Source organism: Polistes fuscatus, unplaced genomic scaffold (assembly GCF_010416935.1).
Source record: "Polistes fuscatus isolate 324 unplaced genomic scaffold, CU_Pfus_HIC Scaffold13, whole genome shotgun sequence".
NCBI lineage: Eukaryota > Metazoa > Arthropoda > Insecta > Hymenoptera > Vespidae > Polistes > Polistes fuscatus.
In genome coordinates, this window is record NW_025113031.1 from 3,341,094 (window position 1) to 3,354,854 (window position 13,761).

The following is a 13,761-nucleotide window of genomic DNA, read 5'->3' on the forward strand; positions in this document are numbered from 1 at the left end:
ATATATTGCATAAATATTATAAATAAAGGTATGTGTACGCGCGTTAGTGTGTATGTGAAGATATGAATGTGTCATTTTATTCGTTAAAATATTATATCATCTTCTTTTTATATATAAACATCAAATAAGTCGGGTATAATATATAGAATAATATTTAATTGAATTATATCTAACATGTGTTTTCCTTTCTTTTTGAAGGAAATTAAATACAAGTATAGACACATACACATATATATAAAAGAAAATATATATATATATATATAAATAAACGAATTTAAGTTGCGACTAAAAACGAGATAATTATTAAAATATAAACAAAAGTAAAAGCAATGAAAAACGTGGGTGTTGTTGTTTTCGTTCATTTCACTCATAACATTACAAAATTATAACAAATTATGAAATTTTAATCTACTCGTCGTAAAGATAACATTTATAATGTCGACAGAAATTTGCTTAGAAACTGATAACAATGATAAGAATGAGACGTTTTAATATTCATTACGATTAATTTCTCACGTCGCTGTGAAGATTCTAATCGTCAGTTTAATTTAGACGTTCACGATTGTTAAATTTAATTTTAACATGGAATTGGTTGTCGATAATCGAGAAAAGATTAGGTTGTCTTGGGAAAATGTTACTGTTAGTATTAACGATCGAAAAGAAACATTTATTCGATCTATTTGGTCTGATATTAGAAAAAGATCGCGTATTAAGAGATTAGAAATATTAAAGCAAGGTAGTTATAAATTTTTTGTTACTGTTAATTTTTTCAATTAAAAACGTTAATTAACACATTGTTTGGTTCATTTAATAATTAAATTAATTGTAGTATCCGGCTATGGAGAAAGTAGTAACATGATTGCTATAATGGGACCAAGGTATGTAAGGTTGGATATGTTTAAATAATAATATTTATTTTTTTCAAACAATTATATATGTGTTTATTATAGCGGAACTGGAAAGACTACTTTGTTAAGTACGATTGCAAAAAAAATTCAATCGACCAGTGGTAGTATTAAAATTAATGGATCAGATGTTTCTAATACTACGATGTCACAAATTTCAAGTTACTTGAGTCAATTTAATCCGATATTTGTTGATCTTACTCCTAGGGAACATCTTTTATTTGTGGTACAAATTCCTATACGTTTGATTAAACTTTCTTTTTATTAAATAAATAGAAAATTTTTTAAATTTATTTTATTTTATTTTACTTTTTTTTATTTTAAATAGTGTGCATTAAAAATGGATAAAAACAAAAGTTATCGCGAATTCAATGATAAAACCGATAAACTTTTAAACGAATTCGGATTGTACGAACAGAGAAATAATTTAATCGCAAAATTATCGGCTGGCGAAAGAAAACGATTATTTTTAATATCCGAATTGGTAACAAGACCTAAAATTATTTTTTTAGACGAACCAACAACAGGTAATTTCTATATAAACCGAAATTATTTCAAATGTAATATATATCCGATATAACAATTATTAATAATAATTAATAATTCGTTAATACACATATACACACACACACATAGATCTTGATAGTATGACAGCATTGAACGTTCTACAGACGTTAAAATTAATCTCAATGAAAGATACTTTGGTAATTTGTACTATTCATCAACCAGGAATGGAGATGTATAATTTGTTCACGCATATCGTTTTATTGGCTGATGGTAGAAACATTTTTTCCGGAAATATAAATAACGTCAAACCATTCTTCGAAAGGTATTCATTTATATTTTTTAAATATAATTTGTCAGTAATATCGTTTTTTTATTTTTCGAGACAAAGAAATCAATGAACGAAAAACGAGATTACATTTTCGAACAAACCAATGAAATGTTAATTACACGAAATATATTCTTTTGATAATTATTGATTTTTGTATATACAAAATTGAATTATTTTTATTAGCCTAGGATTCGTATGCCCAATTCACATAGATCAAGCAGAATACCACATCAGTATTTTATCTCAACATGATTCAATTACGTCGAACGAGGAAAGATCTTTAAATTTATCGAAAGCATTTTTACGATCACCTTATTACGAATTACCTAACACCGATGAAAATCTTAAAGAAGTACAAACAAATTTATGCAAGTAATGAAAACAAAATGATACGTTAGCAAAAGATTTATTCTTTTCTTTTTATATCATTATTTTTTCTTTTTTTTTTTTTCATTTTCATTTTACAGTAAGCCAGGATTATTGAAACAATTCGTTTGGTTAATTTGGAGGATTTATAAGAAAAAACGTAGAACATTTTTTTCCGACAATTTATCGTGGATATCTTTTTTGGTATATATAATAATAATAATTACATAATTTACATTCGTTTATTTTTTTTTAATTATATTTCTTTTTTTTTTAACGTAGATGTCTATGACAATCGTGAGTATATTTTTTATCGGTAACAATCCAAATACGCAGAAAGGAATGCAAAATATTAGAGGAATTATATACATGATGACTTCAGAAATCATTTTTACAGTAACTTATTCAACGATATACGAATTACCATCAGACATGATTAATTATTGTCGTGAAACTTCGATGTATGGTCCAGGTGTTTATTACGTTGCTACTTTTATCGGATTGGTAACACATTACGTTCTTATTTTAATTTTTATTAATTATTTTTAATAACTTGTTTATTTATTTTTTTTTAAATCAAAATTGCATATATATACAGGTGTACAACTTTTACTTTTTTCTTATAAACCATCTATGTATATATATAAATAATTTTTTCAGATACCAAAATCTATGATTAAATCACTCATTTTTACATTGACAATACTTTTAACATTGAACAGTAACGTTAATTGGAAGGATATACCATTTTATTGTTTTTCAACTACGTTAAGTTCAATTTGTGGTACCGCTTATGGTATGATGATGTCCAGTTGGACAACTGATGTTGATTTAACGACAATAATTATGGTACCGATTGATATATTATTTCTATTAACTGCTGGTATGTTTTATAATTTGAGGTAAGATTTGTTTAATTAAACAATCGATCGATTTTATAAATAAAATTAACGAATTTCATTTTAATCGATACAATTGAAATAAATTTTTATAGAAGTTTACCAACGTATTTAGTATACTTGAAATATTCGTCAATATTTTATTACATAAACGAATGTCTTTCGATATTATATTGGTCTAAAATTGATAAAATCGGTAAGAAATGTTTAATTGTTAAGTGTTTTACGATGAAAATGGGATTACAAAAACGTGATGTTTTAGAATGTGAAGTAAAGGAAGGATTACCGTGTTTAATAAATGGAACAGAAGTTTTATTAGAATATGGATATGATGAATCCAATTTTACCTTAGATTTATGTGGAATGATATGTTTAACAATATTCATGTCCATTTTCGGATACCTTGGAATTAAAAAAAACAGGACAGTAAGATTTTTCATTCTAAGTATATTATATATATATATAAAAAAAAATAATTATACATATTAGTTACATACATAATTAGTATTAGCCTAATTTGTTGCCATAATTGATATATAAATCCAATGATCAAAAGTTTTACCTTCATTTTATTATCTCTCTTCCATCGTTATATAATTATTTAATATTATAAATAATTAACGAGAGGAGAGATAAAACAATTGTATTTATTTTTAATAGACAGGCTCTTTTTGACTTCTATAACGAAGTACCAAGAAACTGATAGAATGACAGACGAGGAATATTATTAAAAGGCCTAATAAATCAACGTAATAATGACCAAGTATGTAACCATACTTATCGAGAACTTCTAAACCGTTTGAAATGCAAGGTGCTTCTGGATCTGGTAAACAATCTTCAACAACAACAACAACAAAAAAGAGAAAAAATTAAAGTTTCTTAAACAAATGGAAAAGATAAATCCTACAAATTTTATAAACCTAATTAATTTACCTATGTGATCAAATTGTATCCATTGTTTCAAAGAAATGGCTTCCAAACCGTAATAAAATATCGACAAATATCTCATCCATGATATTGACGGTAACAAATGTCTACGAAAAAAAAAACAAAACATGATATTTAAACAATTCAATTAACTTTTTCTTTTTTTTTTTTACCATGATTTAATATAAGAACAATAATAAAAAAAATTACTTACCCAAGATGTAAAAAGATGCCAGAAAACATCAGACTTATGAAATCAATTGGTACAGATATCAAAGAAGCTGTATCGATCGAATCGAATGACGCTGACATCAAAAATCCTGTTTTTATAAATGAAAAATAAATTAATTATCATTAATAATAAATATAAATAATGATTAATACCAAGAGCAGAGCCAGCAAATGCACAGGACATGATTGGTACGACGAAATAAATGAAACCAATTAATCCACCTCTTAGTCCAGTAACAAGATAAACTAAACCACTGTATAAAAATGGTTGAATTATGATACCTGGAACCTAAACAATTTATAATTCATAATGACGATTTTTTCGTTCATTCGAGTACGACAGTAATCCCCAAAATATTTTCACACGTTTCATTTATATTATTTATTTTCAACCAATCGTTCGATAAAAAAAAAAAACAAAAAGAAAACTTAACTTTTTCTTTCACAAAGTGAAATTGTTTAATTTTGATATAAAACTCTTTGAGAAAGTCTGGAATCAATAAGGGCACCGATAATGAAAAAACTTTGGGAATCACTGTACTACAACGTGATATGAATTATTGTTTTTTAATGAATTACCAAAGTTAAAACTTTGCTGATATAATACGGTCCTGGATCGTATAAACTCGCAGCAATATCACGTAAGAGCAACGGCAATTCTCTTGGAAATGTATAAAAACTGGCGTAATTAAAAGTAAATGCTGTTTCCACTACGATCAGGTACATCAGACCTTGCATATTTTGTATGCTACCTTGATCAACTTTTTGTGTTACGTTTATGTACGGGAAAGATATTAAAACACCTATATACTTTTTCGATTTCGATTTTCATCAAATTAATTCGTAATTTTTCGTGATTTTTTGTGTGATACAGAAAAAATAAATAAATAAATAAATAAATTATATTATAATTCTCACGCGTGAGAGATCATCATTGTTACTTACCAAATAGGATATAAATCTTAGAAATATGGAAAAAAGATTTCTCTTGTAATCGATGTAAGTTCTCCAAATCAGCCATTCGATTTGAGTGAACGATCTGACCTTTTTAAAATTATTTTTAATCAACGCATTGTTATCAAATATTAACGGCAATTCGTCGTCCACGTTAACGTCTCTACGATAATCTTTTATCAATGATGCAATTTTTTTCCCGTAAACCGATTTCTCATATTGATCGCAGATCCATTTCATCTGTCGGATAACAAATTTTTCATCTCGTTATTGTTTTTTTTTATTGTTAATATATATTATAATATATATATCAATTACCTTTTTAGAACTCTCATCCTCGTGATCATGCGAAACGGATAATTGGGATACGTAAAACTCAGCATTATTGTAAGTTGGTGGACAATGTAGATCCAGGCTAGAAAAAATCAATCGAATGATATAAGAACAAATATAAATTAAGCAATTTTCAAGACGTACCTACCTGTCGAAAAAGTTAGTGGCGTCAATGATCGAACCTTGAAATGCAACACGACCAGCAGAAAGTAATAAAAGTTCGTGAAAAATGTCGAGTAAACCTGAAGCTGGCTGATGTATCGAACAAATTACTATTCTACCCCTTTTAGCAACGTTGCGAAGAGTTTTAACAATTGTCATAGCTGCGTAACTGTCAACACCTGTCGTAGGTTCATCGCAAAATAAAATACTGGGTTCTGTTAATAACTGCGACAAAGAAATGTTCAAAAAACAAAGTATAAATTACTTATTTCGTTCAAATATTTTACAATTTTTGATTTTAATTTCCATATTTTTGTTTATATTAGCCCTTTTTCTTACTTGTACTGCCAAGGATACCCTTTTCCTCTCACCACCGGACAATGTTGACAATTTCGAATGAGCACAATTGACCAATAACAATTCCGTCAAAAGTGCAGATATTCTTAATTTTCTTAAACTCGTGCGATATCTACGATCCATCCTCATGCATGCCTAATTGGAGAAACAAAAAGTCAAATCATTCAGTTATTATAAATTTCACGTATTAATTAAATAATTTAACAGACTGACCATAAATTCCATGTGTTCCTCAACGGTCAATGATTCAACAGCAAGATCCTGTTGCGGTACAAATCCAGATATCCTTAACATTTCTTGCTTGTCGATCAATTTACCGTTCAATAAAATTTCACCATCTATTTCACCTGATGATAATAAGGAAAATTATTTAATTTTTTTTTCTCCTTTTTTTCTTTTATCAGATATTTTAAGAATAAATTATACGAATAGGTAATCATACCTTTTATACGTCTGCTTATCATCGCAAGAAGGGTTGTCTTGCCAGCTCCGCTACAAAATACAATTTATTTTCTTCCTTTTCTTTTTGTTAAACACACCAAGTAAATTCCTAAAGATTGCTGGTCTTACCTCGGACCCATTATAGCCATCAATGTTCCAGAATTAACTATACCATTTACTGACAAATAAATGTGAATCAAATTTACATATATATACGAATAATAATAAGAAGAATATTATTGTTATTATTATAATTACTATTATTAATTAAAATTCTTAATAAGTACCTCCATTCACAAGACGAACATACTCGAATCTTTGTAATCCGAGAAAACTCTTCAAGAAATTCCCATTTTTTTTCTTTTTAACCGTAAAAGATACATTCTTCCACATCAAACTGAAATTCTTGTCAGGATGTTGTGGCAAGGCCGGATATTTGACTTTATTTTGCATCTGCAGACAATTAACGTGAAAATATTCTACAAGATTTTGAATGAACAAAAGCGAATCGTCCGAATAAATTAATTTTGATTAATTGTCGCATTAAAATTACTTTGTAATGTATAAACAAAAATAAAAAAAAATTGAATAACAAATAATACGAACCGTTAAACAGTATAATAATTATTAAAACACGTAGGATATATAATCGATTAGAATTCTTAAGGGTTTCTGGATTTTCTCAAGTAAGACAATCTCATAAACAGAATTTTATTTAACAAAGTTATATAAAGTACTGGTTCTCGATGTGATATTAATCAATGCCACACACACACGGTCACCGTAATTATTCTAATTAGATAGTTTACATAAGAAAAATTAACTTAGATAGAAATAATGGGCATTTCCATGACTGATGTCGCAATGTTCGATATTGTTTAATAGTGATTAATAAAAACAAAGAAAGAAATGTTGACTTACTTTAATGTCGTAATTGTTGTACGAATTGTAAGATATTCTTGTCAAATTTTTACCTTTCAACTCGTTTTTATAGAAAAAAGAAAAAGAAATAATCAGACTAAATAAAATCAAATAAATATGATCAAAAAATGAAAGACAGAAAAAAAAGAAGAAGTTCGAAACGATGAAGATGATATTCAAGATGAGTTTCTTTGAAGACAGGAAGAACGTGTTATAAGGGTAACTAAAGTCGAATGCGTTCTTCACGACCGCATATTACACCGACACAATCACCAGGTAACTGTGGTATTGCAAGAAAAGAGACGAAGGAGAGACTTATATGCCTACCTGTCAGAGAGTGGTTGTGTAACGAACTTCCAACTCTACAAATACGTGAAAAGTAATGAAACTAAGATAAATGGATAGATAGATAAATAAATAGATAGTTAGATTGAATATGTGTGATTCGTAGGTAAATCATTTAACATAATTCATACACATTTTCATAATATTTTTCACATCATTTCATCATTAATTTTTTACAGTGATTATTATAGAAAAAGAAAGACAAATTTTCAAGAAATTTGCAAGAATATTGGTGTAATTAATTATTAATTGTGATTCGATACTTTTGAATATATTTATTAATATATTAACAGTTTTTTAGATTGAAAGATTTATATTATATTAAGCGATCTGACCCCTAGAAAAATGGATATATTCTAAACAAATTCGTAAATTCGAAAATGTCAAACGAAATATTATTATTTTCGAATACACGATAAAATATGGCTTCAGCAATGTATCGAATAAATTGTTTATAATAATATTAAAAAATACCAGTGTTGCGACAATTTCCGCGAAGTACATTACAAAAATTTCGTTCATCGATTAATTCTTTCACTTTTGTTTCTTATCATCATTCTTTCATACATTCATTTATTTATTTATTTATTTATTTATTTATTCATTTATTTATTTATTTATTTATTTGTTCATTTATCCCTTCATTTAGTACTTTAAAACCAAATAAGATATACAGGCTATTAGCTTATGTTTAAAATTAAAAATTTAAATTAACGCGCGAATAAATATTCGTAGGTAGCGCCACTCTGGCCAGTTTATGAACTAATCACGAGAGAGTCTCCGGAATTTTTCCCGTTTGGTTTCGTTTCAATAAACTCGTATTGTTGTAGGCAATATTTAAGCAAGAACGAGAGAGTTCCGAAATATTTAATTACGCGTCAATAAGTTGTTAGTATTCAGTATATAGTTTAAAAAAGTTGTCAAATATGCAGAGAATTAATCCTAAGCTTGTGCAGAATATTTCTGCATTCAGGTATGCACTAAACAATTATTTCCATAATAATTACTAATATTCTATCGAATAATTCGTGACAATTTATTTTACAATTTTAATTTCCTATTTTTATAAATGTTGTTTTTACTAGATACGTTGTATCTTTCTTCGTAGATATTAAAATAATTGTTTTTTTATATAATGATTTTGTCAATTTTAATAATAATATTTTAATTTATCGAAATATACGGGATAACTCGATCTCATTATCAGTGAACTATTATATAATGCATTTAAAGAAAATTTCAATACTACATTAAATAATTTTGGTTATATGATAAGTACTTTTTATTATCAAATGTTTCTACAACGTTTTATACATTTTCAATTAACAATAATTATAAATTTAAATTTCTATCTTTAAATCTAATTAAAGATTGTCAATCTATTTTTAGCATTGTGGTAACAATTTTGATATTCCTTCTGTCTATTAAATATTTAATTATAATTATTTCATCTTAGTTGTGCATACTAAATTGTTTATTGATTTTTCAATATGATTAGGTTAGTAAATGTAGTAAATTAGTTAATACTTATTCTATAGAATTATTAGATCCGATATCAAGATTATTAAACAGGATGTTATATTAAATACTATATTTGATTTTAGTCGAATGAAAATGTCTAATGATAGCGGTTCTCGTGGAAGCAAGGGCAGCGCTGGTGCTATCCGTGAAGCTGGTGGAGCTTTCGCGCAAATGGAAGCAGCTCATGAAAATCAATACTTTTATAATCAGGTTTGTCGATGATAGGATTTTAATTCTCTGATTAATTATTTCAACAGTCAATGTATCACATTATAATTTATGTGCATTATTTTATTTGATACGTCTTTACAAATATATCTTTATTAATATTTTCTTATTTTAGCAAAAAGAACAGTTAAGAAAATTGAAGGAAGGTCTCACCGATGAGATAGCTTTCCATGAGGAACAGATTCGTCGTCATCAAGAGGCCATAGAACGTCATAAGTCAAGAATGGAGGAAATGCATAAAACTAATAATAAATAAATAAAAATTTCTCTCTGTCTTATAATTTTTCTAATGGTACTTGACTGATATTAAGTCCGATATGTGATCAATAAAAAGAATAGCAGGATTAGTTAATAATATTAATAAGTTTCATTTTATATTTATGTATATCAAAAATTAATATATTTCAATGAATTATTTTTACCTGCTTATGGCTTCATCGATAATTATTTTCAAATATCAACGCTCCATGTATGTATGCATAAATAGAACATTTTTACTTTTTCAAAAATAAGAACAAAGTTTTGGTTGAACAGTAACAGTTATTCTGCTTTAAAAAGTTAAAGTACTTATATACACCGTTTAGTATAACATAGGTAAGAGTACGTAAGAGTACAATAAAATAATTGCTTAAATATCACGACTTACTTACTCACCTATATTTCATCCATTTTTCAATCCTTAAATAATTCTATGTAAGTGAAAAATTGTTTGTTTGTATATTTTACTTTAAAAGTATCCGTTAAAAAAATAAATGTTCCCTCAAAATGTTTATTAATCAAATATAAAATAACTGTTCAAATTGTGAATTTTTATAACAGAATTAAATTGTTAATGTAGAACAGAAAAAAAATAATGTAAGAATTTAAATGTTACAAAATAACTTTTATTTATAAAAATTCACGTTTTAATTTAGCTCTACTCGTGCGAGGCTCAAAACTTTTCAACCCATCGTCGTTTATTTGGCTCAGAACTTTTCAACCCATCGTCGTTTATTTGGCTCAGAACTTTTCAACCCATCGTCGTTTATTTGGCTCAGAACTTTTCAGCCCACCCATCTATATTTTTTCTACAATTAATATGTATTATAATTAGGCTTATTAAAAATTTGAGATACATTTAACAATTATTTTTTTTTATAATGTTAATTGAATAATCGAAAAATATATATATATAAATATATTTATTAATTATTTAAATTTTCTAGCCACTCTATATATATATATATATATATATATATATATATATATTAAATAGACTTATCAAAAATTCAAGATCACCCTACATAATTATTTCTAAAATTATTTTAATCGAAGAACCAATATAAATGCAAACACATACATACATATATTTATTAATCATCTATATATAATAAAAAATAAATAAAAATCTATCTTTATATATAGAAACACACAAAACAATAGATCAGTAAAAAAGTACCATTCAAAACATTTTCATTTTATGTTTTGTATTTTTAAAAATTTATTTTATAACATGCGTATTTAAGTTTTGTTTTTATTCATAGTAATGGTCCGTACAGTTAAATGTATATAAAGATAAAAAGAAATACACACGAAGGTGAAGGACAAAGTCAAACGAAACAATATAAACGAGTATCGACTATGTTTACATTGTTAACCGAATTTATTAGCTACACATAGAAAAACATTCTCGAAGCAACGGTTAAGGTGAGCGAGAGGGGAGAGGTACCTCATTTGTCGCGTACGTCTTATTTTCGTTTAGAACGTCGCCGAGACAACTCGCAACTCGTTCCTTCCCCGTGTAAGAATTTATTCCTGCGTAATTAATTAATATTTTTTATATTACAAATTTTTTTACAATCTAATTAAATCTCATTTGATTTATAGATTTATGCAGTCATTATCTATGGTGTGATACGGTGTGGTACTCTTGAAATTAAGTAAGAACATCTGTAACATTTTCTATAGTTTTAGAAAGATTTTTACCATAATCTCATTTTTTTTATGGTATCATCATTCCATTTTTTTCATCGTTTTAGAAAAATGTTTACCATAATCCCATTGAAATAATACTAATCAATGGTAGAATATATAACTACATACATACGTGCAAATATTTATTTCTTTTCTTTCTTTTTTTTAAATTTAGAAATTGATTAATTAACAAATGGATCTCCGACGCAGCAACCTCCCCGTGGTGAGATCCGGTAACCGATATTGCTTACGGTGTCCATAAAATTTGTATGGTACAACGTAAGCACTGTCGGGCCAATGGCTGACGTTCGATGCATTAGAAAATTTTAACTTCTCGTTTTATTAATTAATTCTAATGCAAATGAAAATGATTTATCGAATTAATTCTTTAATTACGCGTTGCAATTGTTGTGATTAAATTTGATTAATTTAAATTCATTTTATTTCTTATGGTATTAAATTCATATAAATAATTTAAGACACGTTCAATCGATTTTAATTAATTGTACAAATGATTATTTATAAATATTGTACCTTGCTTAGTTTTACACTAATGCTATATCTATTTTTTCCTATAGGTATCAACGCAATTAGTATACTTCTGTAAAAATAACCCTATCGCGATTAAATGTATTTTTTGAAAGATAGAATGCAACGCGATATTTGTTCGTTTGTATTTCTTTTTTTATCTTTTTTTTTTTATATATAGTTTACAAGTTTGTGGTTACATCTATTGAATATATTTTTATTAATTAATAATTAAAGCATATAAGAAAATAATAGCACGATTTCAGAATTTTTGGATCATGTAGTTTAAATAATTGAATTATAAAACAATTAAATATAGTTTTTACTTATAGCATAATAAATAAACAGAAGTATGCTGCGACTTGCTTTAACTAAATTTTGATTTTCAGAGCTTCAGTTGCGATTGCGTGCAATGCAATCTTAGAGTCATTTTGTTTCGAAAAATGTTGCATTTCTTGTTATGCAATCGCATAGATTGCTTTAAAAGTAATTCAATTGTTATTTAAAATCAATACAAGAATTTGTTAAAATATTCTTGTTCAAAAAACAATTTGTTCGGTACGCGATTAGAATCATTAACACACTTTCGACCAATTCGGTAGAAGAGGATTTGCGTTTCGATTAAAATATTGTCATGGTCGAAAGTGTGAATTAACATCTTTATTTCTTCTGGATCATCTTTATCGACGAATCTGGAGCTTCGTTTGGATAAATCAACGGTTAGTATTATTTTTTAATCTTAATTATTACTTCTAACACATTCATTTTTTAAATCTTGATTGTTTTTATTCATGTTTTTCATTTATGAAAAATCTTTTGAATGATATGGAACATAATTAATTTTATTTTGTATTTTTAATTACAGATTACTCATCAATTCAACGATTCAACAATTCATCCAATTTAAATCAACTTCACATCTTTATTTCTTCTGGATCATCTTTATCGACGAATCTGGGGCTTCGTCTGGATAAATCAACGGTTAGTATTATTTTTTAATCTTAATTATTACTTCTCACACATTCATTTTTTAAATCGTGATTGTTTTATTCATGTTTTTCATTCATGAAAAATCTTTTGAATAATATGAAACATAATTAATTTTATTTTGTATTTTTAATTACAGATTACTCATCAATTCAACGATTCAACGATTCAACGATTCAACGATTCAACAATTCATCGATTCAACGATTCATCGATTCATCAATTCAACGATTCAACAATTCAACGATTCAACGATTCAACAATTCATCGATTCATCGATTCAACAATTCAACAATTCATCCAATTTAAATCAACTTCACGACATCGTTCAACCAACAGCGAGGGGGACGAGTGTTTTGGAGCCATCGCAGAACTTCTACTGCCAATTGTTCAGTTTCATTTTTTATTTTATTTTTTGGTAACAATTGGTAACGAGTGAGTGAACAAATTTAAAGTTCCTCCAGTGACCCAATCATGCCGAGGATGAAAGTTCCAATATCGGCACGGGTTCCTGGTTGTATTCGTAGATGTGTCTTGTCCGAAACGAGCATAAGCGACCGTGAGTAAAATCTTTGATTTTGCTCACGAGTGATTCCCAATATATATATTTGATTTTTATATATGTGATTTATTTAGATTAGGCCAGGGTCTTCTTGTTTCATCGGTTTCAATTCACTTAATTAACACTGCAATTAATTATTGTACTTATTTTTTTTTCTTTACGTATTTAATCGTGTTAGTAATGGTGAAATCGAGCATTAATTTACTCGATTTCGTGCCAATAAAAAGCATATAAAAATTGTTTTATATGCATTGCTTCGTAATTAGTTTTTCAATTGTGATTAGATTTTCAATAATGATCAGTTTT

The 13,761-nt window shown here is 27.0% G+C and overlaps 4 protein-coding genes across 4 annotated transcripts; 3 read left to right on the plus strand and 1 right to left on the minus strand.

Annotated features, from left to right (window-relative positions):
• The first annotated feature begins 582 nt into the window (after positions 1–582).
• LOC122513939 (protein brown-like) lies at positions 583–2,143 on the plus strand. The gene is made up of 6 exons (XM_043630475.1): positions 583–736; positions 830–878; positions 951–1,131; positions 1,234–1,432; positions 1,542–1,734; positions 1,924–2,143. The coding sequence occupies exons 1-6, from the start codon at positions 583–585 to the stop codon at positions 2,114–2,116; spliced, it is 969 nt and encodes a 322-aa protein (XP_043486410.1). The 3' UTR covers positions 2,117–2,143.
• Positions 2,144–2,375: 232 nt separating this feature from the next.
• LOC122513940 (protein scarlet-like) lies at positions 2,376–3,516 on the plus strand. Its single transcript, XM_043630477.1, has 4 exons — positions 2,376–2,610; positions 2,767–3,008; positions 3,101–3,431; positions 3,511–3,516. The coding sequence occupies exons 1-4, from the start codon at positions 2,389–2,391 to the stop codon at positions 3,514–3,516; spliced, it is 801 nt and encodes a 266-aa protein (XP_043486412.1). The 5' UTR covers positions 2,376–2,388.
• Positions 3,517–3,627: 111 nt separating this feature from the next.
• LOC122513941 (protein scarlet-like) lies at positions 3,628–8,180 on the minus strand. The gene is made up of 15 exons (XM_043630478.1): positions 8,151–8,180; positions 7,332–7,391; positions 6,698–6,863; positions 6,540–6,588; positions 6,412–6,461; positions 6,183–6,316; positions 5,952–6,104; positions 5,599–5,837; positions 5,436–5,532; positions 5,109–5,357; positions 4,743–4,973; positions 4,317–4,452; positions 4,147–4,252; positions 3,939–4,039; positions 3,628–3,840 (listed from the first exon to the last, which is right to left on the minus strand). The coding sequence occupies exons 1-15, from the start codon at positions 8,178–8,180 to the stop codon at positions 3,659–3,661; spliced, it is 1,983 nt and encodes a 660-aa protein (XP_043486413.1). The 3' UTR covers positions 3,628–3,658.
• Positions 8,181–8,454: 274 nt separating this feature from the next.
• LOC122513679 (ATPase inhibitor mai-2, mitochondrial-like) lies at positions 8,455–9,782 on the plus strand. Its single transcript, XM_043630098.1, has 3 exons — positions 8,455–8,649; positions 9,281–9,407; positions 9,541–9,782. Exons 1-3 carry the CDS (start codon positions 8,603–8,605, stop codon positions 9,679–9,681), a joined length of 315 nt encoding a protein of 104 aa, XP_043486033.1. The 5' UTR covers positions 8,455–8,602; the 3' UTR covers positions 9,682–9,782.
• Positions 9,783–13,761: the final 3,979 nt, after the last annotated feature.